Source organism: Nanorana parkeri, unplaced genomic scaffold (assembly GCF_000935625.1).
Source record: "Nanorana parkeri isolate BGI_ZX_2015 unplaced genomic scaffold, ASM93562v1 scaffold768, whole genome shotgun sequence".
NCBI lineage: Eukaryota > Metazoa > Chordata > Amphibia > Anura > Dicroglossidae > Nanorana > Nanorana parkeri.
In genome coordinates, this window is record NW_017307036.1 from 282,277 (window position 1) to 306,986 (window position 24,710).

Sequence of the window (24,710 nt, forward strand, 5' to 3'; positions counted from 1 at the left end):
TTTCCCTCCTTTATTTTTTTCCCCCGAGGGGGGGGGGGGGGGGGGGGGTTGGGGCAGTGGATGTCCTTGTAAGACTGGAAATGGTTTCCCTTCCTGCATGACTACATCAGTATGGTGCTGTTCAGACTATAGTATATTAATGTATAAGCTACCTAGCTTGCCTTTATGGAGGGGGTTTTATGTTCAAAAGACATGACTTTAAAATGCAAGGTTCTAATATATCCTCTTTGTTTACTTGGCCGTCGAACATTCCTACACTAGACATATCTTTACAAATTTAGCTGTGTAAGCTCTACTTAAACATAAGATGAGTCCAATCAGCTCATGTTTAATAGCCCTGCGCACTACTGCTGTCTTGCTCTTGTGGTGAACATGCTATTGGACAAGTTATAAAGCATTTCCTGATTTCTTTTATTTCTATGATGAACAGTGCTGGCAGTGGCATTCATCATCACTTTACTCCTCCTCCTCTAAATTAAAGAACTCGGGGTAAAGAAAAAACTTACCCTTGTAGTCAGTCTGCAATGCAAGGGTTAACGGCTTGTTATCAAAGCTGTAGTTACTCCCCTGATCCTCGGGCCCGTGACGATCAGCGCTCACCTGTTTCCCCCTTTGCTGTAACTATGGAATGCCACTTGGCTTCCTCACGTCTAATGGAAGTCAATAGACCTGCATAAGACGTGGTGACATCAGCAGTCCTTAGACCACCGGAGCCCAGGGGAGAAGAAGCTGCGGAGACCGTCTAGCAGCAGGGAGGGACTGTGTATCAAGTCAGTAATACAGCTTTATTTGAGCCCCCAAGACAAAACCAGCACTTATGCCTTGTGGGCTGGGGGTAGCCCCACTGCAAGTGTAAGTTTTTTGTTTGCCCAGAGTTCTTCTTTAACTGAACATAAATGTTTGCATGAGCCAACTTAATTCTCAGGAGCTCACCATACAATAGTACCTTGTCAAAGCATGCATTCACATCTGACTGGCCTCACACTGAGCTACATCAAAAGCTCAGCGCTGATTTGAGCTGAGCGACTTTGAGCTACAGTGCACATATTGTCACGCTACGTAGCGCTACTTTTGGCATGGACTTCGTAGCTGCTACATTGGGCTGTGTCCAATCAAAAGCGGTCTTGATTTGACATTCCTCTTCCTGTTTATGTTCCTGCTTATATTTCCATGCAAAAGTCACAAAATCGCTGGTAATGTGCGACATTGAGCTACACCATTGAAGTCTATTGGGCCAAATTGCACCAAATCCGCCGAAAAATAGGTCATGTTAAGCGACAAGCTTGAGCTACAAGCAACAGGCGACATTGAGATGTGAACAGCTCCATTGAAAAGCATTGGACAAGCTACATTGAGCTGATGTTTGAGCTGAAATCGCGCTACAAATCGCTCTGTGTGAATGGGGGTCTTAGGGGCCGGTGTTGAAAGGCTTTAGGTTTGTCTTTGACATCAGTTTGAGAAGCTTCTGAGATCATTCAGAATTCATTGACAGGTACATTTGACCTACACTAAAACCTGACAGTGGTTTTAACCTTTTCCCATTCTATGCAAAACTAAGAAAAACGTTTTGGGCACATATAAACTTTTATTGTGCTTTTTTGTTCTCACATGCTCGCAGTGTGTCTTTGGTGAAGGCCCTCATTCGCACATAGCGAGATTTCCCACTATGTTGGGGTAGTGTGCATGTGCCTTGACCACACAATGCTGTGGATTTTCAGAGGAGGACATGATTGTGCCCATTGTAAAGGTGATGTGACCAGAAAGGAAAGCAGGCATGACTGTTTAATGGTTAAGTGTATTTTATGGCAAAATGCCCTCATCCTTTTTGCCATCCTAACCCACCCTCCCCTTCCCATAGACCTCTATAGACTGTAATGCACAGACATGGCTAGGGAAAAAAAAGAGACTTGAAGCTCTGGCTGCAAACAAACAGCAGCCATTAGATCAAGCTAAGTATGCATTTGTGGAGAGGGAGTTGCAGTTAGGTTAGGGCAAAAAGATGAGTTTAATATCATATCGCGGACCACGTACCTGACTTATGAGAGCAGCTACACGGTCTACATCTCTGTTGGATGTAGACCACAGAGTTGCTTCTGGTTGTGCTGGTGTCAACACCGGCACTCAGTTCCTTTCGGCCAGTGCTCTAAACTGAGTGATGGCTGAAAGGGTGCCCACACATCTTACAATAATCGTACGATTATCGTAAGGTGTGTGGAAGCCGTGCGACCTCTACTACTGTAAGGTCGCACGACTTTTAACTTACGAACATGTTCGAAAACCCGCCGAGCATCGTATGATGTTCGGCGGGTGTGTAGCATGTTCGTAAGATAAAAGCCGGACGGGCCGGTGTGCGCAAGCGCACACTGCCCGTTCGGCATTGCGGTCATCGGAAGCCCGCCCCTCGGGGGGTGCGGCTTGCGATCATCGCAAGTATGATCTATCTGCCTGTCCAAGATAGACAGATCGTACGTTTTTTTTTATTATCTTACAACCATCGCAAGACAAAAGTCTTGCGATGGTTGTAAGGTGTGTGCCCAGCTAAAGGATGGATTAGTAAGATCTGCACCTGCAAAAATGTAAGCAGACGAGGGGTGCTCTTTGTTTTAGTTTAGCTGTGGGGGGGAGAGTGTATTATGTGTGGGGGGGGATTATTATTGTGCGTTTGTGTGTGTGTGGGGGGGGTGTATTTCTGTGTGTCTGTATATGTGTATTAAGCTCCATTCACACCTGCGATGGGGATTCCTACGTCAGAAATTTGCATTTTCCTGCAGTTGGAATCCCTGCTAAGGATTCAAATTTTATTTGCCCCGAGTTCTGCTTCAAGTTTTTATACATTATTTTTTACTTCAAGAGGGACTGCAAAGTTACTGTATATAAGTTTATTGTGTGATTACTTCACCACAGGATGGAATGGTCACTGTCTTGCAGGAAAAATGTAAATGTGATAGTCTTATTTGTAGGTATAAGACAAGCCATGTATGGGGCTAAATCACTTGGACTGATAGCTAATGTATACTTAGAAAGTATACTAACCACTTGCCGTCCGCCCATTGTAAATACACTTGCGGACGGCAACCTCTTCCCAGAGGGTGGACGTACATGTACCCGATTTTTTTTTTCTTCTGTTCTCTGCTGGGAATGTAAACAGCCATTACCGACTGTTACGTACAAGCGCTCGGCCGGCTGCAGAGCATTGCCTATGGCCAATTTTAGGAATGGTAGTTTTTTTGCAGGGGTGCACACAATTTTAAAACTTAACATGTTTTGTGTCTATTTAGCCGATGTGACACCCTCTTTTATGTTTTACCAAAAAATTGGGTACTGATAAATGTTTCATAACATAAGGTAATGAAACCAGCTTTTTTTTTTCCAAAATTTTCTGAATTGTTTTTTATTACACAGTAAAAAAAATAAAAACCTTGGTGGTGGTTATATACCACCAGAAGGTTCTCTGTCCCCAAAAAGTGGTATAAAATTAATTTCAGTACAGTGTTGCATGGCTGAATAAATGTCAAAGTACCGCAGCGCTGAATACTGAAAAATGGCCAGGACAGGAAGTGGTTAATACTCTTAAAAATGGCTAAAACACCAAAAATGGCTGATTTTAGCTTATACAAGTCTTCTAAATGTTACAGGCCAGGATTTATGATTCAGCTCAACACATAAAGCATTAGAAGTATCATTTTTCAAGCTATGACAGCAGTAGACTGCAAGCAGTGCAAGTTCCTAGGAGTTTTCATGAGAAAACATGCAATTGCACTTTTTTTGCCCCTGATGCAACCACAAGTACATGAAAAATGTGTTTTATATATGGCTATCCTACAGATGTCCATAGACCTGCAAACATTCTTCTGAAAATAATGGCTAGTGACTTCGTTTTTCTTCAAAAAAGAATTAACCTGCTACAATTCTGAGAGTGGTGCATATATGGTACTTTCCATCTTTCACTCTGCTACATTGATTTAGTGATGGATTGAAGTCCAACCACAGGGAGACTTTACAAGTTAGATGATCTCCCTGTGAAACAATAAGTGGCAGCCATCAGTGCCTCTTCTTCACCCTCAGCCCAAATCACACTTGTGCTTTTGCAGCAATGCACCTGCTCTATATGTGGTTCATTGTGGCACCATCCATTGTGAATGGCTCTCCAAAGCATTGTGCAGTAGGGAGCACAACAATGCACATAACAATTGCACTGTACATTGTGATGTGCTGCGTTGCAGAGAGAGTCATCTGCATTATTTTGTCCATTGAAGTGTGTTGGCAGAACACTCCTAATAGCCTTCCTTAATAGAACGCACAGTATTGTGCAGCCGAACGTGTGTTAATGCACTGCAGCAGTTCCCTAAAGTGTCAAAAGATTTTAGTGGAAGCATGTTCTCTGGGTTTTTTTTATTAACAGTAGTGCTTTCATTGAAATGTAGGAGCACCACATTACTTGGGTATGTTGTATGTATTTTTGGTCTAGAATGTTTTTCTTTCTGAAAAGGAAAATTACAGTACATAATATGGTGGTTTGGATATGAACTACTAGAGGTTCCTTTTAGCCAAGCATTCCTCCGTTCAATGAATCCACTTTAAAGGTTTCTCACATGAGAAAACTCTGTTCCACTTCTTGTTGGACTTCTGGAGTGCTTTCACGCCAAACTTAAATGACTGTCGCTTTCTTACTGCTCCTTCACAACCATCTGCTGCTGATTACATTCTTAGCTGTGTTCTCAGGGACATTGGTGTTCTATCTCCAGGACAATTGTAATTTACTTTCCAGTATGACCAGAGCAATGCTTGTATGCTGTACACTGCACACCCATTTAAAGGATGGATGAACAGATACCAAGTACCGTACTTAGTACAAGTACAGATACTTTTCCAGCTCCAAGACTAGACTAGAGAAAAACTCAAAAGTTAGGAGGCAGCTTTAATTTTTAAGGTACATACAGGGCTCTTGGGATTTGTGTGTGTGTATATTTATTAGGGATGCACCAGTGCCAATTTTTCCAGACCAAGCACTGATACCTGTCCAAGTCCTCACAGATACAAGTACCGATACATTTTTGTTTAGTGTCATGTGACAGTTTTTCTAAAACAATACAGACTACTGATTTCCGGACAGTGGTGGAGCGCAGGGGCCCAGTCGCACCTGCAACCCTGGTAGGTATCTGAAATGGTATCCGAACATCCCTAATTTAAAGAAACATGTAATGGGAGAAGGATGGACCTGTATATGACTGTGCCAAAACCTTTCATGAGACAGCTTTCCCGTACTATACATGGTCCTTTTAGTTTCATTTTCCTGTTGTAGTCCAAAGCCATATAAAATATGTTGCATATTCATTGACATTCTGTCTAGAAACCTGCTCCCGGGAGGGACAGGTGCCACCTGTAATTGCCTGCAGTGGCCTGTACATCCCTATGAGTGGATGCGGCTACATGCTGACCTGAATCTGCACGCCTGTACAGGTCCAGGTGCATGCACATTTTCGGGGATGGGTGAGTGAAAATACGTCTCATCTGCCACCACGGAAGAAAGGACACAGCAGAGTGCACTGACTGACCACTGACTGCAGAGGGGTGACATCACCTTAGTTATTGTCCATCGAAAGTGATCTTGTATGTGATATTCAGTAGGAGAGGCTTTCCATGTTAAACATGGACACTTTTGCGTTACAGGATTACATGCATTAGCCAAGAAGGAAAACACAATTTCCCATTACCAGTTTTCTGACTCTTTAACCTTATCACCTGCTTAGAAAAAAATCTCCTTTTTGTCTTTTTTTCCCAAAAGTCATTGTAGTTTAGAAACACATGGAAATTTGTGAGCGGTATTGGGCCCATCGTGTTTAAGGAAAACAGGATCTGTGTGTTTCCTTTTTATTGTTCTGTCAGTTAAGTGTTTGTGATGGGCATCTTTTTCCATGGATGTTTGTTAATCTTTCTGCCAGTTCAGAACAGACCTACCTTAATTGCATCGCTTGCCAATGTCGTTATACGTTCATTCTGCAATTGTGCAGTGCTTTGCAGCAAATTATTCTAATCGGAAAACTTGGCTTTTGGGTCAGATTAAGTTCCGTTTTTACCGGATAAGTCCAGATTAGCATATAACTTTAGCTGTCTATATCTCTGCATCTACTGATCGTTTTGTGCAATCACATTTACCTTGAGGGCCGGTGCACACCTGGGTGATCCGTGACCGTGCGGCAATCATGCACGATACCGTGCCGTCACGGAGTCGCCCATCACCGATGATCGTGCTGTGGGTGCCATTAGTTTCTAATGGCACCCCAGTCGCACTGACGAATCGCGCGGTTTCCAGCCAAGCACTGTGTATCACAAAAAACAGCTACATGTACACGTACCTTTTATTCAGCGATTGCCGCACAGATGTACCCCATTGAAATCAATGGGGCTGTGCGGCACGGCCGCGCACATCCGTATCGCTCAGGTCTGCATCGGCACTTAAGCTAGGTTCACACCTAGGGGTTTGAGCTGGTGAGCTGTTTTCACACGTTTTTGTTTTCAAAACCGCACGGTTTTCAATGCATAGAGATGTCTATGTGACCCAAACGGTGATTTCTACCGCGCGACAAATCGCAAGGTGTGAACAGCTTCCATAGACTTGAATGCAAATCTCTGTTTTGTGCCATATTGCACGGCAAAATCTGCGCGAGAAATCACCTAGGTATGAACCTAGGTGTTCAGGTATGTAACAGGGCCCCTTTATAATATACAGATTGCAAAAGTGTAGATCCAAATATGCAGGCAGCTGAATTTGTATGCAAATCTATGTTTTTCCTCTTGCAGGAAAAGTTAACATTTGCAAAGATCTTGGGCAACCAATATCTCAGGATATACCGAGTGTTATGAGATGGGGACCACTGAAGGTTACTTGCTTACGTATTTTATGCTGAGACTGAATTCTGCAGATTCTCTGTCTTGAAGATCCAAAGAATGCTTATCTACTGAGGTCTTTATCAGAGGGTCTATCTCTCCCACTTAGATTTAATGTAGTACAGTGGCTTGCCAAAGTTTTCACCCTTTGGCATTTTTCCTATTTTGTTGCATTACCACCTGGAATTAAAGTGGATTTTTGGGGGGTTTGTATCATTTGATTTACACAACATGCCTACCACTTAGAAGATGCAAATATTTTTTATCGTGACGAGTAAACGAGACAAAAAAAAAACAAACAGAAAAATTGATCGTGCATAACTATTTACCTCCCCCCCCCAAATAAAATACTTTGTAGAGCCACCTTTTGCTGTAATTACAGTTGCAAGTCTCTTAGGGGTACTTCTCTATAAGCTTGGCACATCTAGCCGATCGGATTTTTGCCCATTCTTCAAGGCAAAACTGCTCCAGCTTGCATGGGTTTTTCTGATATACAGCAAGGCTTAAGTCATACACATATTCTCAAATGGATTAAGGTCTGGGCTTGACCAGGCCATTCCAAGACATTTAAATGTTTCCCCTTAAAACACTTCAGTGTTGCTTTAGCAGTATGCTTAGGGACATTGTCCTGCTGGAAGGTGAATCTAAGTTCCAGTCTCAAATATCTGGCAGACTGAAACAGATTTCCCTCAAGAATTTACCTGCATTTAGCGCCATCTATCATTCCTTCAATTCTGGCCAGTTTGCCAGTCCTTGCCGATGAAAAACATCCCCATAGCATGATGCTGTCACCACCATGCTTCACGGTGGGGATAGTGTTCTCGGGGTAATGAGAGGTCTTGGGTTTGCACGAGACATGTTTTCCTTGAAGGCCAAAAAGCTCAATTTAGTCTCATTTGACCAGAGTACCTTCTTCCATATGTTTAGAGAGTCCCCATGGCTTTTTTCTGGCCACTCTTCCATGAAGGCCAGCTCTGTGGAGTGTACAGCTTAATTCGGTCCTATGGACAGATACTTCAATCTCTGCTGTAGAGCTTTGATCTCTTTGTTGCCTCTCTGATTAATGCCGTCCTTGCCTGGTCTGTGAGTGGCTCTCTTGGTAGGTTTGTTGTGGTGCCATATTCTTTCCATTTTTTTAATAATGAATTTTAATGGTGCTCCGTGGGATGTCCAATGTTTTGGATATTTTTTTTAGGGCTGGTAATGATTAAAATGTTCGTGTTCGATAAATCAAAATTTTTTTAATCAATTAATTTTGATTAATTATAACGCACATACAGATCCAACTACTTTGGCCTATACACATACAGCACAGCAATGAAGTAATAAAATGAACTAGGATCACACTAATCCAGCACGTTATTAATCTAACGTGCCCCACTCAATATGGCCGCCGCTTGAGTGGGGCAACTTAGAATAATAACGTGCTGGATTAGTGTGATCCTGGTTCATTTTATTACTTCATTGCTGTGCTGTATGTGTATAGGCCAATGCCTTGGCTGGCACTCGTGCAGAAAGTTTCTTGGGCGAACTCACCTGCCCAAATGGGGCAGGTGAGTTTGAAGGGGGGAGGAGTCCGGTGACGTCACGGACGTCGACGTCACCGGACTCCTCTTCCCTTCGTTAGCCGTCACGGACGTCAACGTCACCGGACTCCTCCCGCCTTCCCTTCGTTAACCGACGGAGCCACTTGGCAAAGGGGGGAGGAGTGCGGTGACGTCGATGTCCGTGACGTCACCGGATCGCCAACGGGACTCCCGGAAGCCAGCGGAGAGGTGAGTGTTTTCATTAGGGATCAAAATAATTTGAATCGATCAAAAGTTTAATGATTAATGGAGAAATGAATCTTTAATTTCCACAGCCCTATTTTTTATAACCCAACCCTGTTCTGTACTTTTCCACAACTTTGTCCCTGACCTGTTTGGAGAGTTCCTTGGTCTTCATGGTGCTGCTTGGTTGGGGGTGGCCCTTGCTCAGTGGTGTTGCAGACTCTGGGGCCTTTCAGAACAGGTGTATATATACTGAGATCATGTGACACTTAGATTGCATACAGGTGGTCTTTATTTAACTAATTGTGACTTCTGAAGGTAATTAATTGCATCAGATCTTTATGTAGGGGTATTATAGCAAAGGGGGTGAATACATATGCACGCACCACTTTTGCGGTTTTTATTTTTTAAATTGATTTTAATAAGTTGTTTTCCTGGTTTCCCGTCACCATTTTGGACTAATTTGTGTTTGTCCATTACATGTGATAAAAATAAAAATCCATTTTAATTCTAGGTGGTAATGTGACAAAATAGGAAAAATGCAGAGGGGGTGAATGCTTTTGCAAGCCACTGTATCTTTAAGAAAATGCCTCTGGAGGCATGGAAACATCCCAAGGTTGCCTGGACCAACCGATACTTTGTGTGGGTCTAAACACAGCCACATGCTGTGGTATGGAGGATTTAGCATTGTAAGCACCAAAAGATTTATAAGCCAGTTGATGTCAGCCCACCAATAGCTACTTAGTATGTCTGTTAAATCCATGAGAAAAATAACGGGGATGCATGTGAGGAATTCAAGAAAGAAGAAGCAAGTAAAGGTTCTGCAAAGCCTGTGCAGAGATATCAGTTGCTGCTGGTACATAATATGGTAACATTTAATACTACAGTACATAAATGACTGATGTGTAATACAAATATTGTTATTGAGTGATATTTACATAAGGCCAAGCACATTTATGTGATAGAATATTTAGGCTTACTGCTTAGTATTATTGTTGAAAAGTGTTCCTGTCAGTTTTTCAGGCAGACCTGATCGGATGCCCAATGCTTGTCTATAGGCAGCTGGGTCTAAATGGACAGGTGTTTACACCCAGTTAACCCATGACTCCGATCAGGTCCAGAAAAAACGGTTCGCCGAACGATATCCTGTCGGATCGAGGGTAAACTGATGTCAACGGACATATGTCCATATACATCTGACTCTCCATAGACTGACATGGGGTCCAGCAGTTTTAAAGGAGAACTATTGGGTGATTTCCACTCACCTCATAGTTCTAGCCAACCTGTGACAATGAGACTGTCACAGATCGGCTCAGTAGATCGGGAGGTGAGCGAACACATACCGGGTTCGCTCACCTCTTGATCTTGTCACGCCTCTCTGCCATGACAGGGGAGGGGCTGGATTCCCCGCTCCGATCTGCCAGCGCTGACTGGCGGAACGGACGGGGGAGGGGGCGGGTACAGCTGGCTCTGCCTCTAGATAGGCAGAGCCAGCTGTCACTCACGCAGCTGGGCGGATCCCGACATCTACGTCGGGATCCGCTCCGGCGTCTCAGTATACCGCGAGCTGTAGCATTCATATTTTACCAGTTTTCTTTTTATTCTGATTGATATATTAAACGCTAGCATAGGTTTTCTGCACTTTATGCTGGAGGAGGATGATATCATTGCTTCATTCAAGTTATGGTGCTACATTATCGGCTATGAAATAGTGACTCAGAGGAGGCTTTGTACTCGCATTTTTTGGCTGCCTTTCCTCCGGAAAGCTAAAGGAAATACCTGGATGATGATGATGATGATTTGTTGTTCAAAAGAAATGTATGATTATGTAGGCCAAGTTTAAGGACTTGTGCAGCGCAACTGCACACAAGTTAATGTGTATATTATTACACACCACAAAGCAGGTCTTAATGAACCTGCAGCAGTTTTTTTTACCAATGCCGCACACCACAAAGTTAGGTGCGTTGGGGAGCTATTCAAAATAAATTGCATCGCAAAGCACTCCATTTAGTCTCATATGTTTCTGTGCATGGCATTAACATGCATCTGTTACTGCAGCTACAGATCTGAATAGATCCTTAGTGGAAATTTAGCAAAAATACCATGAGGGGAATTTTCTAAAACTGGAGCAGCTTTGCATGGCAACCAATCAGTTCCATCTTTCATTTTCATAGCTAAACTGGAGAGAGATGATTGGTTACTATGCACAGCTGCTCCAGATTTAGTAAATTCCCCCCATGTATTTTTATCTGCTTAGTTAGAAGTATGTTTCCTCTATTTTAATATTTATATACACCATGCTTAAAAGAAATAATTGGTTTTATCCATATAGTTTTCATGAATTGGTTTTGATGCTTAGAATATGCATAAAGCAGAACCACATACAAAATTTACATGAAACGCGTTGTCTGTCAAATAATTTTAATTTAAATATTTTTTGAAAAGTGCCTCCCAACAGAGTTGTAGAACTTCTCACAGATGTGTTGCATTTGTACATTGTATTGCTTTCTCTCCTCTGGCCTGTTCATACCAAACCAGCTGAATGCTGTGTGTGTGTGTGTGTGTGTGTATATACACACACACACACACTGTATATATAATCCCGAGATCCGCTGTGCCCGGTGCGGCCTGGACCGGCACAGCTGCTCTGTGACAGGAGATCAGAGGGAGATTGATACAAGATCTCCCTCTGATCTCTTCTCCAGTCCCCGAAAGGAACTAATGTATATGACATCACTTCTGCATTCTGCTGTGAATCTCCAGCTTCAGAAGCTGGTGAAGCAGATCTCTGCTTCATCAGCTTCTCGGGGGGTCCCTAGATGACATATTAGGGCTCTAGGAGACCCATTAAGTATCCATGAAGAGGACCTGTCATGTAAATGAGCTATCCCATAGGGGGCTTCTTGGCCCCCCATGTGATGGCAATAAAGTTGTGTAAAAAATATATATTTTCCCCCCGCCCCCCACATACACACGAAAACATGAGTCTGGTGCGCCTACACTTGAAAACGACGATGGCGCCTATTATGCCGCACATATTACATATCACCACAAATGTCGGAGTGTGAGCAATAATTTTAGGGCCATTAATCACTGATAACACTAAACTGATGAGCAGTAAAAGCGTTTAAAGCGTCGCTTTTGGCAAATTTTCGGTGTGGTTGTTTATTGCGATTCTGCGGACGTGTGCAATTTTAAGGCTTGACATGTTTGGTGTCTATTTACCCCCCGTCTTTTATATTTTAGCAAAAATACGGGTAAGAATAAATGTTTTTTAACATAACGTAGGGAAAACATTTTTTTTTTTGTTCGAAATTTACGGTACTTTTTTAATTCTATAGTAAAAAATTAAACCCCCAGTGGTGATTATATACCTCCAAAAGAAATCAACACCTGGTTGTGACAGATTATGTGGATTGGTGTGACACTCACCATATTGATTCCCAGAGCAATTTTGTACGAGTCATTCTGAATTGAGAAAGCTAGTCGGATGTCCAGTGAAACGTCTTAAAGAAAAATACAGCAAGTCCAGTTGCCTTGACTTATTTTTTACAGATATACCATGACCTGGATGAATGAGAACCTTCACAGACATACTCCAAAAGAAAGCTCTATGTGTCCCTAAAAAATGTTAACATAAACTGCAAGGCTTTAGTCCGGTCATGCTGACTGGTGAGACACCCTAAAAATTTTCAAGCCCTGTAATTTTGAACACATAACGTTGCTAAACCTAGACCTGACCAACTGAAGCAATTCCAGATCATAACCCTGCCAAAAATCGAGGTGCTATTTTTTTTTTTGGCCAGGCAGTATATTTATCACCATCTCTACTTGGAAAGGAGTGAAAAGTGGGGTGTGTCCCTCCTCTGGGTCATTCAGACTAATTCAGCAGTGTGTGTGTGTGCCCTAAGATCCTGCTATAAGTTGTGCTTTAAATAAAACATATTTATATGCAATGTTTCTTCCTTATCTGGCTAAAAAGCAATTTTTAAATGAAATTTTCTGCCCACAAAACATGAAGAAAATATACACTGAGTGGCCAGATTATTATGACCACCTGACATTTGTAGGCTAATTAGCTATAATTTTGCGCTGAAGTTGCTAGAGGGCCAGACCATTATAAATAGGGAAGCAGGTTGTTTTCCACGACAGTAGAAGGGATTTTTTTTCTGACGATATGGGTAAACAATGCGATTTAACAGCCTTTGAACGTGGGATGATTGTTGGCGCTCGGAGCCATGGAGCGAGTATCAGCAAAACAGCAGAATTTGTTAAATGTTCAAAAGGGGCTCATTGTTAAAGTGTTTAAAGACTGGACTGTCAGGCGAAAATTCGGGTTCTGAACGTGCGAATTGTGGCCGTCAGCAACTAGTCAATGTTAGGGCAGAACGGAGAGTGGCAAGACTGGTACAAGACAGCAGAAGGGCAACAGTGCAGTGTCAGATTCCTCGCATCACCTTTCAACATCTCGTGGAGTCACGAGGCGTCCCAACGAAGTCATATCGTGGAGTCATCTCGTGGCCTAACGAAGTACTGATGGGGTGGTCATAATAATCTGGCCACTCAGTGTATATTATAATATATAGATCTATATAGATCTATATATATTTTGTGTGTGTAATTCTGGTGGAAAGTAGAAAGTACATTTAAAAGATTTAGAAGAGTGTCCTCACTGATCGTTTTTTTCCCCCAGTAACTTCATTATCATAATCTACTATCAATCCCTAGGCCCATAACATATTTTACTTATTAATTTTCTTTCAGCTGGTTTAAAATATTCATGTGCTGTGTGGGTTAAGGCTACTTTTCAGTTAGATTTTTTTTCTTCCTTTGTGAAGTGCAAATAATTTTCCTTGTAAATGCTTTAGATACACCCACCTAGTGCAGATTTTCCACAGTGTCTTGATGATGTCAGTGCCAATATTCCTCCAGGCAGAGTGATAGAATCTCTTGTGACAATCCTGTCTCTGAGCTGTCAGCCTATTGCTGTCTGCAGCAGTGATATTTAACAAAAATGAGAAGCTAAGTCTGAAGTGGTGTATATAGATCTTTTTTTCTGTGTATGCGAGTATATGTGAAAGTGGGGGGGAGGGTATAAAAATAAAATTACTTAAACTAAACGTTGATAATTTAATCATAGATAAAAAATAACACAGAAAGTAGTAAAAAAGGAGTTAATAATAGTGGTCTCACTCCAGTCAATATAGGAAATCCATTGGCACATGTAAGTATAACTAACAACGGACGACCGAAATCAAGGCAGAATAATAACAATAAAAATAGTGGGGAACAACAAGGTAGTAAACTTTTGTCCCACAAAAAGAGAGGAATTAAATGTATGTACACCAACGCTAGAAGTCTGGCAAATAAAATAGAGGAGCTTGAAATTAGGTTAATTGAAGAGGACTTCGACATAGTGGGTATAGCGGAAACCTGGCTGGACAGCACGCATGACTGGGCTACTAATATAGAGGGGTATAACCTGTTTAGGAGGGACAGAGGGGGGGGTGTTTGCATTTACGTAAAAAATAATCTATGTGCATATAAGGGACGATATCACGTCAATAATATGGCTGGAGCTAGATATGACGGACGCTAGCCGTAAACTACTCAAATACTATGTGTCCACTCTAGTAATAGCATGTTTAGAGATGTCTTCATTAGCACTATGGGTTTAAGTCCGGACCTGTGCTGATAGTATCTTGATTACATTTTATGGAAAGCTGATTTCTTTATCTTATTCTAGATCTAAACACAAGATCAAAATTGTGATGTATTGCAGTTTACCAGTCCTTAGATGTGGTGGCTGCATTGGTGTTATTTTATTTTTCAGCCTTTTTTCCAGTTATTTTTACCTGGTGATCCAGCCAGTAACACACTTCTGTTTTAAGGTGACAGTACTCCTACACTACTGTATCTGTGGAGCAGGCACATTTTCGCACTAGGTCAGAAAGCATGTTGTAACTACCGAATAACTCCCCCTCTCTTCTTCATAACATCCAGGGATGAGGTGTTCTCTAGTCCTATAAAGAACTCATGCAAAGCTAATAACATTCTTTAAGATTTCATTGCAGTATTGTTAGCTCACTACAGGAAGTTAAGAGTTCGCTGGGTTTCTGGCAGGATCTACAAGGGTTTTTTTTTTTTTTTTACATGTCTAATAGAAAAGCTTTCAATGGCATATTTAACAGATGAAAAGAGAGCCAATGAGAGAAGTTCATTGTTGGGGTTTTAATAGCCTTTAAAAGCATAGTCCAGCTTTCTGACCATGTTTCATGTTACCCACATATTTAGGGTGTAACACAAAACACGGTCAAATTCCCCAGCCCCTCACCCTCAAACCACTTACCTGAATCGCAGGGCGTGCCTCCCTGCAAACTCCAGTTTTAAACCAAATCTGTGTAACTGTGGGTGGTTCTGCTGCATATCCATTCTCTTTCAGGATCTGTGAATGCAAAGACTACCCTCACAGCAAAGGGACTAGTAGATCTCAATAAAGCACAAGTGCTATGACGTCACTGCACTTGTAGTCCATTGATTTCTCCAGCACCAAAACTGAAGCTCCATACTTAATGCTTCACCACCAGGAGACGAGGACGCAGGAAGCCGGCTTTCTGGCCAGTCAGAAAGCCCGGGGGTGTGTAATGACTCACTGCCCGGCTTCCTGATACCGGAAGCTTAAGTATCGGGCCAGGCATTGGAGCATTTGGACGATTACTCGCCCAAATACTTGCCCAAATACTCGGCATCGGCACCGATACTAGTATGGTTATCAGTGCATCCCTACATTGTATGTATGTATGTACTGGGGCTAAATAATTGCAGTTGGTGAGAGGCTGTATCAAAGACTTATACTGACCAAACACTTGGCAATTTTATCAAGATTGTGGAAACTTTTTTTTCTCTGCTTTTTAAAAAGAAAATATTTCATGTAATTAAACCGTTATTTCTGTGAAACTATCATCTCATCTATAGTTTTGATAATTTCTCAAATAGAAGTCAATCAAAACTGGAGTAGAGATCAGATTGCCTTTCAACTCCATGCCAGTTTTTATCAATTTGGGTTTTTTGTTTTAAGCCAAGAAATAAAACTGTGAGTGTCACTGTGGAACTTTCTGTTTTACTTGGGTAAAAACAAAAAAACTTTCAAAATGATCAGTTGTATAACCAGCTTAAGACCCACATTGTTACCAGGCATTCAGCTTTCGTAATTCACAATGGAAAAAGCAGAGCAATTAAAAAACTCTGGCACAGTCATGTGATTTCATTTATTAAAAGGTTTGGTAAGGGAACATGATCACCAATGGGTGCCAATTCCTCTCCAAATATTAAAGGGCTCGCATGGAAAATGGGATCATTTGTGGTCCTTATTGGGACTTATGTGTAGATCTTGTGACACTACCAGGAGCCAATCATTCTTGCAATCAGATCAGCTTATCACAGAGGACAGCCAGATGTGTGAAGATTGGTGCTGTTTGTAGCATACATTACGCTTTTTCTGGCAAGGAATAAGGTATCTAACATTGCAGGTGTCATGACCCTGCTAGCTTGCATACACGTCATACAGTTGATATTTGGTGCACAGCAGGATATGGAAACCACAGCTTAATTATTCCTATGTGTTGCTTTTCTTGGAATCATGGCTCGGGTTTCTTTTTTGTAGTGTATTTCTGTGGTTTTTGTCATTGGAAAAAATAGACGCCATCTCCACTTTTCATTGATTTCACTTATATTTATACAGTCCCAGCGGTTATTGCATGTTAGTGATTTTCTGAATTGAGCTTTTACTTTATTGATCAAAAAAACCTTTTGCCCCCACTAGCATTTCCTTTTTCTTTTTTTTTTCTTCTTCTTTTGAGGCTTTTGCTCTATAAATGTTGATATGGGCGGTATTTTCCGTTAACATCTGCTCCCTATTTGTGACGTCCCTTAGAATGGATAAAAGAATTTAAACGGAAGTTTGTTTCTAATTTTGTTCATATCTTCAGTCCTAGGGCATGATCCAAACCATGTTTCAAGTGAACCTGTCCTGACATAAAAAGATTATCATGACCCTAGAAGCTCCCCGGCATCATCCTTTGCCTGCACATGCACACAAATTCCATTTTGGTGGGAGACCTTAGATACCAAGTGTGCTTTCAGTTGGCTTTTCCCTTTTTTGTCAACTAAAGGTATGATGAGCATGCACCTCATGGTATAGGGTCATATGATAGTTGGAATGTTAGGTCACAGGAGGTCAACTTTAGTTGTTGATTGTAAACTATTGCGAATAGAGGAATACATGTAAAAGAATATCACTTATAGCCTGTCATGCAATATCTGGACACGGAACTAAAATACCTCTATAGCCATTCACAAATGCATCAGGTGAATATTCATTCTAAAGCTTACCACACAGCTTACAATCGAAATGTACAATCTTCTTTAGATCCGCCAACAACAATGTAGTGCAAGGACCTGCCTGATTGGATACAAGTAGATTGGGTAGGTCCTCATATTACATAGTTTTGGTCAATCTAAAGTATCAAGGTGATTGATACTATTACTTAGAGATTTTGCTGTAAGTAATAGGTGCTTGATTCAAGTAATCGTACTGTCAGATTGTAACGTGTATGGTGACCCTAAAAGGGAGAGGGAGAAGCACTCTGCAGTCCAACCAACCAAGCCAAATAAGACTCTTCAAAGACAGTTTGGCTAGATAATTTTTGTAGTGGTTGGAGAAGGCCTACTGATAATAAGTGCTTGATTGATTCGCAACCTCAGATATGGCTGGCTGCAACACCAGTCCCTGCAAGCCTCTCTTCCCTTCGTTCTGTCGATCTAAGAAGCTGTGAGTCGTCATGTCCACTATGCGGACGCCGAGGGACGTTACACTGCCAAAGCAGAGGGGAAGCGAGGCTGCAGGGACCGGTCTAGCAGCGAGCCGTATCCAAGGTTTGGGCGAGTATATCTCTGTTATTTTAGCTCCCTAGGCAAAATGAGCACTTAACACTTCCAGTGCTGGGGAGGCCCCACCGCAAGGGTTAAGATTTCATATGCCCAGAGTTCTTCTTACAAGGAGTAACAAGCGAGAACAGCGTGTGCTCCAGGTGTTTGAAGTGACAGATTAGTCTTTAGAGTAGACCTCAACTCCCAAAGTGATGATTTGTTACCTTTATAGGGGACATATGTATGTATTAATTGTGCCTTAGTAGTACCCTGAAATATTATAGTCCGTTTTGAAAGCTGCAGTACAAGGATCTACCTGCTCCTACTTCATCCTTTCTTTAGATTTGTGCTTTCTGCACCTCTCCTGCTGCTTCCTGTATGTTCCTCCACCATCTCACATTCTCCCACCAATCATCAAGGGGACAGCTCTGACATGAGGAAGCAAAGTCCTGCCTCTGCAAAGATAGCTGCCTTCACACGGAGACACCGTATGGAATAAGGCATAGTAAATCAGTAATGGGGAAATTATCATCTGCAGGTAACCTATAACCAACACTGGGGACTGGTCATTATCCTCTGCGTGCCTTTTTTTGGGCACTGATTCCACAACTTGGGCCCTCTTTAAAGAGCAGCTCCAGGCACAAATGTTTTTAACCCTTGCAGTGGGGCTACCCCCACATTGCAAGGGTTAAGTGCTCGTTTTCATCTAGGGATGAAAATAACAAAGATATACTCACCTGCACCTTGTAGCCGGCTGGCTGCCACACCGCTCCCTGCAGCCTTTCCCTTCCTTTGTTCCAGCGATGGAATGTCTGTATAGGACATGATGACTCTCAGGACCTTAAACCTCTGGAGCGGAAGAGGAGAGAGGCTCCAGGGACTAGTCTAAAAAACAGTCTGATGCAAGGTTCAGATAAGTATATCTTTATTTTCGTTCTTGGAGGAAAACGAGTACCCGAGGTACTTCTTTATTTTGTCTCCATAACTTGGTGGTCCTGTGACTCTAACCCAGGGGTAGCCAAACTCCGGCCCTCCAGCTGTGGTGAAACTACAAATCCCATGATGCATCTCTCCGGGTACCGTGGCTACCCCTGCTCTAACCTGTGGTCCTTATAGCTGTGGTGAATAGATGAACAGTCAAAGAAATAAACCAGAGCACACTAACTAGATTTTGCGAGAACATCTTTTAATAAATGCATGAAAATAAGACTCAAGATGTATCTACAAGACCATGGTTTAAAACAGGCCCATCAGAGGTCTATGATGCATATCCTCCATGATATCCGAAAACTCAAGTAGTACTCCAGTTGGCTTGAGGAGAGCTTGAGAAAGGTTAAAGCTTACTTGGTTTCTGAATGGTAGTTGATTAGAAAATACGAGCTTAATGTGTTGGGACCTCTGCAACCATCCATATTTCTCAAAGCCCATTCCAGTCTATGAGCCTGTGATGATGTGTTTTGTTCAAGTAGGTTTTGCATTCTCATACAAACCTACAGGTATTTAAAAACCATTTGGTTAGGTCACAAGAAGGTCAGCTGCAGCTCAAATGCATCGTTCGGTGAATTCTGAGGAATTCCAGGAGTGTCTCAAACTGATGTCTAACTGATGCCATCAATACAAGACCAAAGCCCATCGACATGAGCCCTGAATTAGATTGTGATCTCTTTAACCTCTTGCCGTCCGCCCGTAGTAAAAAAACGGACGGACGGCACTGCAGCATCTGCGGGTTGCCGTCTCCAATGTTTTACCAAAAAATTGGGTAATAATACATGTTTTATCATTTAATATAGGGGAAACTGTTTTTTTTTTTTTAAATTTCGGTAATTTTTCCTTAATATAGTAAAAAAATAAAACCCCCAGTGGTGAATAAATACCACCAAAAGAAAGCTCTATCTGTCCCCAAAAAAGGGTATAAAATTCATTTCAGTACAGCGCTGCATGACGGAATAAATGTCAGTTAAAGTACTGCAGCGCTGAATACTGAAAAATGGCCTGGATGGGAAGGGGGTTTAACACCGCGGATGTCAACTGGTTAAATAAATTAAAGGTTGTCAGAGTTTCCATTCTGGTTACTGGGTTTCTGTTTTTAGGTCACCTGCCTACTCAGTGCACTAAGAAAAAGTATGGATAGCTCCAAATGATATGTGGTTTCTTCCATCGTTCAGCATTCTATATTAGCTTGCTATGCTGCTAATTACCTGGACAACTTTACTTCTCTAAAGATCTAAATACTTTAAACGAAGAACATGTGGCACAGCTCACTGGCTCCACTCTCTTGCTCTGGAACTGCTCATTTTGTTGTATTTTAACAATGCCGGCCAAGAGAAACAAGTCATCAGTTCACAGTAAAGGCTTTACAATTAATTTGTTTTTACATTTTGTGAATTCAGCACATCTTTTTTTTTTGCCTGTGTTTATTTTTAGGCGTTGACACCCTTTATCGAAGGTAGTTATGAGAGCTTTGACTCTGTGCTGTGGATTAGTGCATTTTGCTGACAGCTGAAGGATTGATTGAAGATAATAGTGGAATGTAAGATTCCCGCTATCTAACACGCACACATGTGAGAGTCGCTGACATAAAAGGGAGCTACAGAAATAACGCGTTTGATGCTTGAAGTAAACGTGAATTTTCTAGCAGCATGTGATACAGCTTCTTTCAGCTTGAACAGTTCCCTAGGAAAGCATTGAGTCTTGATTAGTTGAGGTTTAAGTATGCAATTAAGGAAAGGTTTTCCAAACCTTCCCATGAGATGCGGAAGTGGAGGTATTTCTTTATTAAGATAAGACTAGGCAGAAAACTTTGAGCAGTCTTGGCAATAAATTGCTTTCCTCCCAATTACATTTGTGCAGCTGCTGCTCCAAAAAGCTCAGAAAGGGTGTTTCTCTGCAGATATCATTTTAGCCAGAGTGTGATTTCTGTGCTACTAGATAGCTTGTTCCCTAACTCATATGTGACACAGAATCTCAGATAAGAGTCTAGCGCAGTGTTGAGCCACAGACATCACATGGCTACTTGCAGTCTCAGTAGATTAAATACTAGCCCTCTTGACCCAGAAACAATCTGTCTTCCAAGTTATTCTTGTGTCATAGCACCAGCACTGTGTGTGTGTCCATTTTCTACAAAAAACAGATTGCATTTGCTTAATCATTGCTGCTACAACTGTATGAACAGTCTTTGGTACAATGGAAATTGTTATATATTAGTATACTGGGTACAGATTTTGCTTTAAGTTTGAAAAGTTATTTTTGTCTAAATTAAGTTATTTTTTCAAAGGAAAAACCAAAAAGCCAATATGTACATATCTTTTCATAATATATTTCTGCCTCTCCTGCATTTGTGTAATGTTTGAGCGGCAGTGTATGTTGGAAATAAGAAGACATGGAATGTTTATGTAGTGTTTTTGATGGTAAAGATCCAGTGTCATGATTTTGTTCTTTCATGTGCTGCAGGACTATTTTGTAGAGATTAAAGGAGTTGTAGCACAAATACTTGGAAGTAATGCGATTAAACCACTGACCTGTAGCAGTCTCTTAAATTATGAAAATGTTTGTGCAGAAGGAGAATTTTTTCTTAAGCTTGGGATTTTCTGTAAAGATTGAGAATTATCCTCAAGTTTTTGTTAAAAATATACAGAATTAGATCATGGTGAATACAGATGGATAAACATTGGTTTCATATTTTGATAGCATCAACTGTACAAATGCCCCATGAGTATATGGAAAATGATTATGTAGGCCATATATTCCAGAAATGATCACCATGGGGTGATTATGAATCCTGCAAAAAATTCCAAGAGAAACCTATCAGTTGGCAACTGTGTGAATGCTAAGGATAATCGTTAAAGAGGGTTGGTGCGTATAGATTTTATTCAGCTCTAAAGGAGGGCAGGATTTGCCTAGCAGTCTGAAAGGAAGAAGGGTATGGCCATCAAACTAGGGAATGAGGTACATCATGTGGCCCCCAGATTGGGAAACAAGGGACGTCGCTGTCATGTCTATACACTGTTCAATTATGCATTTTACTACAAGTATATTTCTTACTTTCCAGGCAAAACCAAAGCTCATTGAACCCCTTGACTATGAGAATGTCATTGTACAGAAGAAAACACAAATACTGAATGATGCCCTACGGGAGATGCTCCTCTTTCCATATGATGATTTTCAGGTAACTAAGATATATTTATTTTTATGACTGCTCCTTAATCCTCACATAAATGATGTGTAATCTACTGGAAACTTCTACATCGGTGGTCTACAGCCAGCTGACTTGTTAAATCACCGTAAAAGTATTCATGCATGTTGCATTATATGTTTTCAAAAGTATGAAACGTAGATGTTATCTGACTTATTTCATTTCATTTACCTTAACTAACGTTTTCTCTTGTGGCCAAAGCCTTGTGGGAAAAAATAGAAACCAAGTGTTTTTTTACCCAGGTCAGTTCCACGAAAATAGCAGAAAAAAAAAATGGCCATTGGCTTCTATGAAAAGCCTTACCGCTTGCCCCTCAAGCTCCATGCAGTAAGCCTGACTTAACTCTTTCGCTGCCAAGCCCTCCTGGAACATTTTGCAACTCAACTGGCCACACACGGCACTACAAGGAGTATGTGTTAGTTTATGCTTAGAGGACTGGAGTAAAGCACTTTCTTACCTGATCCTCGCTCCACCTGCGGGCAGCACTCCCTCTTTCTTTCTGCTCCAGCTGGTGGAATGTCTCTCAGTGTCCTCATGTCTCAGGCAAGTGGGCAGCACAGTTGCGTAGTAGTTAGCACAAGGTAGTTTTTTGGTTGGCCCGGAGATGGGCTTTAATACAATTCTCCACAAAGGGTTATTTTTTTTCTCTAACCAAAGTACATTTTGTTGACAATACCATTTCTATAATATCAATGCCAAACCTCAATGCATTTTAATAAAAAGTATTTCCTTCTCTTCTTTGTTGTGGAAAAAATGCAATATATAGCAGTGGATTAAATGACTTTTGTTTGATCTCTATATCTAGGTATAATGTCAGAGCTAGGAACTGTATTTCCGCTGTTTGTCAGCGACAATAGGCAAGTGCTGTCATGCTGATGTTCAGTCTCTAAAACCTTTCCAGACAGTCTAAACCTGAATATGAACTTGACCTAAAGCCATGCCTAAAACCTCATAACAAATGAAAGTATATTGTTTTTCACAGCAATGTGCTTTTGGCAGAATATCAGTCAGCATAGGCATATATTGTAATAAAGAAATTGTCAAACTCAGCAATTGCCTTTTAGAAAACTATTGTATTAAATGTGTGATACACTTAAAGTGGACCTTTACCCATGTCTTTAAAATAACAACAATCGCACCTTTAGAAATGTTTAGTAATGACAATCTACAAACACATACTTCTAGATAATTGCCGGGTTTGTATTCTTTGCACACTAATTTGTCTTCCCATGTTTCTGACAGTGGCCATGTTTACTGAGGGCAGATTACTAGCTCTCATTTCACTTCCTTGAACTCTGGCACATGTGACTAGGAAATGTGACCATGCACATCATCTCAGGGGAGAAAAATGCCTTTCCCTGAGATCTCGTGAGATTTCCCAGCAATGCTCTGCTGATGGCAAGGCAATCCCAGTGTGCATTGCTTTGGCAAACTGAAGTAATTTTGCCCTTTTAAAAGCAGGAAGTGAATGCTCTGCAAGTGTAAATATTTCAAAATCACAGAATTTTTCACCTAACATGTCTCTGTTACATAGAGGGATGCGTTAGTAGAATTAGATTTTTGAGTGTAAAGGTCTGCTTTAACAATATCCACGTTGGCTTCATAATCTTAAAAAAAAAAAAAAAAAAAAAATCCCATGTAGCAACAATGATTGATCTACCCTTCTGGACATTGCACATTTTGTTTGGACCTAGAACAGTTTTATATAATTTTTAAATGTACCTTTTTTATTTATTCAGATTTTTAGCATACATTATATCACATCGCAATTTCAAACATATAAGATATAATATTGATTACATAAGGTCAGTCATCTTAATGAAGCAGTTACTTAATGCAGCAGACTTAATGCACGTCTGCCGGGAGGTCATTCAAACGAATGGCAATCTACCTAGCACACAGTATTACATGCTAGGTGCGCACTGCGATACCATGCGCTAAATGCATGGATACCTTGCGTTAAACGTAACATTATGTTGTGAACGGGCCGTTAAAAAAAACTGAAATGCCATTTCTGTGCATACGGAGGCTTCTATTGACCTCAACTGGTGTCAAAACGATTCTTGGGGAATTAGTATTTACTACCAGTTATGATCCATTTAATTTTTTATTGTTCAATATATTTGAGGAAACAATTTTCAAAAGTAACAATCAAAGAAATGGAATTATAGTGGTGAAGTTATCCAGAGACTTTGGGTAAACTGCTCATTGTATATACATATATGCAAAATGCGTTGTAGCAGCTGGATGTTGCCTTGTAGGCCCCAAAACAGTAGCAACTCTTAGAGGAGGGAAAAGAGAAAGGAAGGTGGAGAGTAGAATCATGGGGGGAAGAAGGGAAGAGTTGAGGTAAAGAGGGTGTCGCAGAGTCGTGGGCAAGACCTCACACCAAAGAGCGAAGACTTTAGAGACTCCTAAAAGTCTAGCGACTATCACTCGGAAATTGCTTGGTAAATGACAGGTGATCCAGGGTTCCAAATAATTTTTTATTTAGACATAGTGTCTATCAGCTTAGCCAAGAGCATTTCATTAGAAAATGTCCAGTGAAGTCTGAATTTAACTTCAGCCAGAGCAAGAGAGCCACATATTTATTTGTTCCGTGGCTGTCATCAAAATACATTGGTATTTTGTGAGGCAATCCGGTTTCAAATCATGAGATGCCGCACTGGGGTTTATGTCTATAGAAACTGATAAGAGTAGGCAATCTTTAAATTCTATTCTCATGTAAAGTGCAGTGATTTAACAATGATTCCCCTCTCTGATCTAAATTCTGCAAGCTAAGATCTGTTTGGGGAACTGTTTTCCATGTAGTCATTGCTATTTGCACTGGTACACAGAACTGGTATATGTAGTCACCTCTGGGTTCATGGAGAGATAAAGGTCCTGTACTGGGTTTGGTGATTAAAGAAGAACTCTGGACATATTAAAATCAC

The 24,710-nt window shown here is 41.2% G+C and overlaps 1 protein-coding gene across 3 annotated transcripts in view; it reads left to right on the top strand.

Moving 5' to 3' along the window:
• The window catches only part of DOCK9 (dedicator of cytokinesis 9), a 230,536-nt gene that overhangs the window by 78,423 nt on the left and 127,403 nt on the right, over positions 1–24,710 (top strand). For all 3 annotated transcript variants that reach the window (XM_018564643.1, XM_018564645.1, XM_018564644.1), the window contains exon 2: positions 21,634–21,750. In XM_018564643.1, coding sequence (XP_018420145.1) covers positions 21,634–21,750 — 117 coding nt within the window. The remainder of the gene's footprint in view (positions 1–21,633; positions 21,751–24,710) is intronic.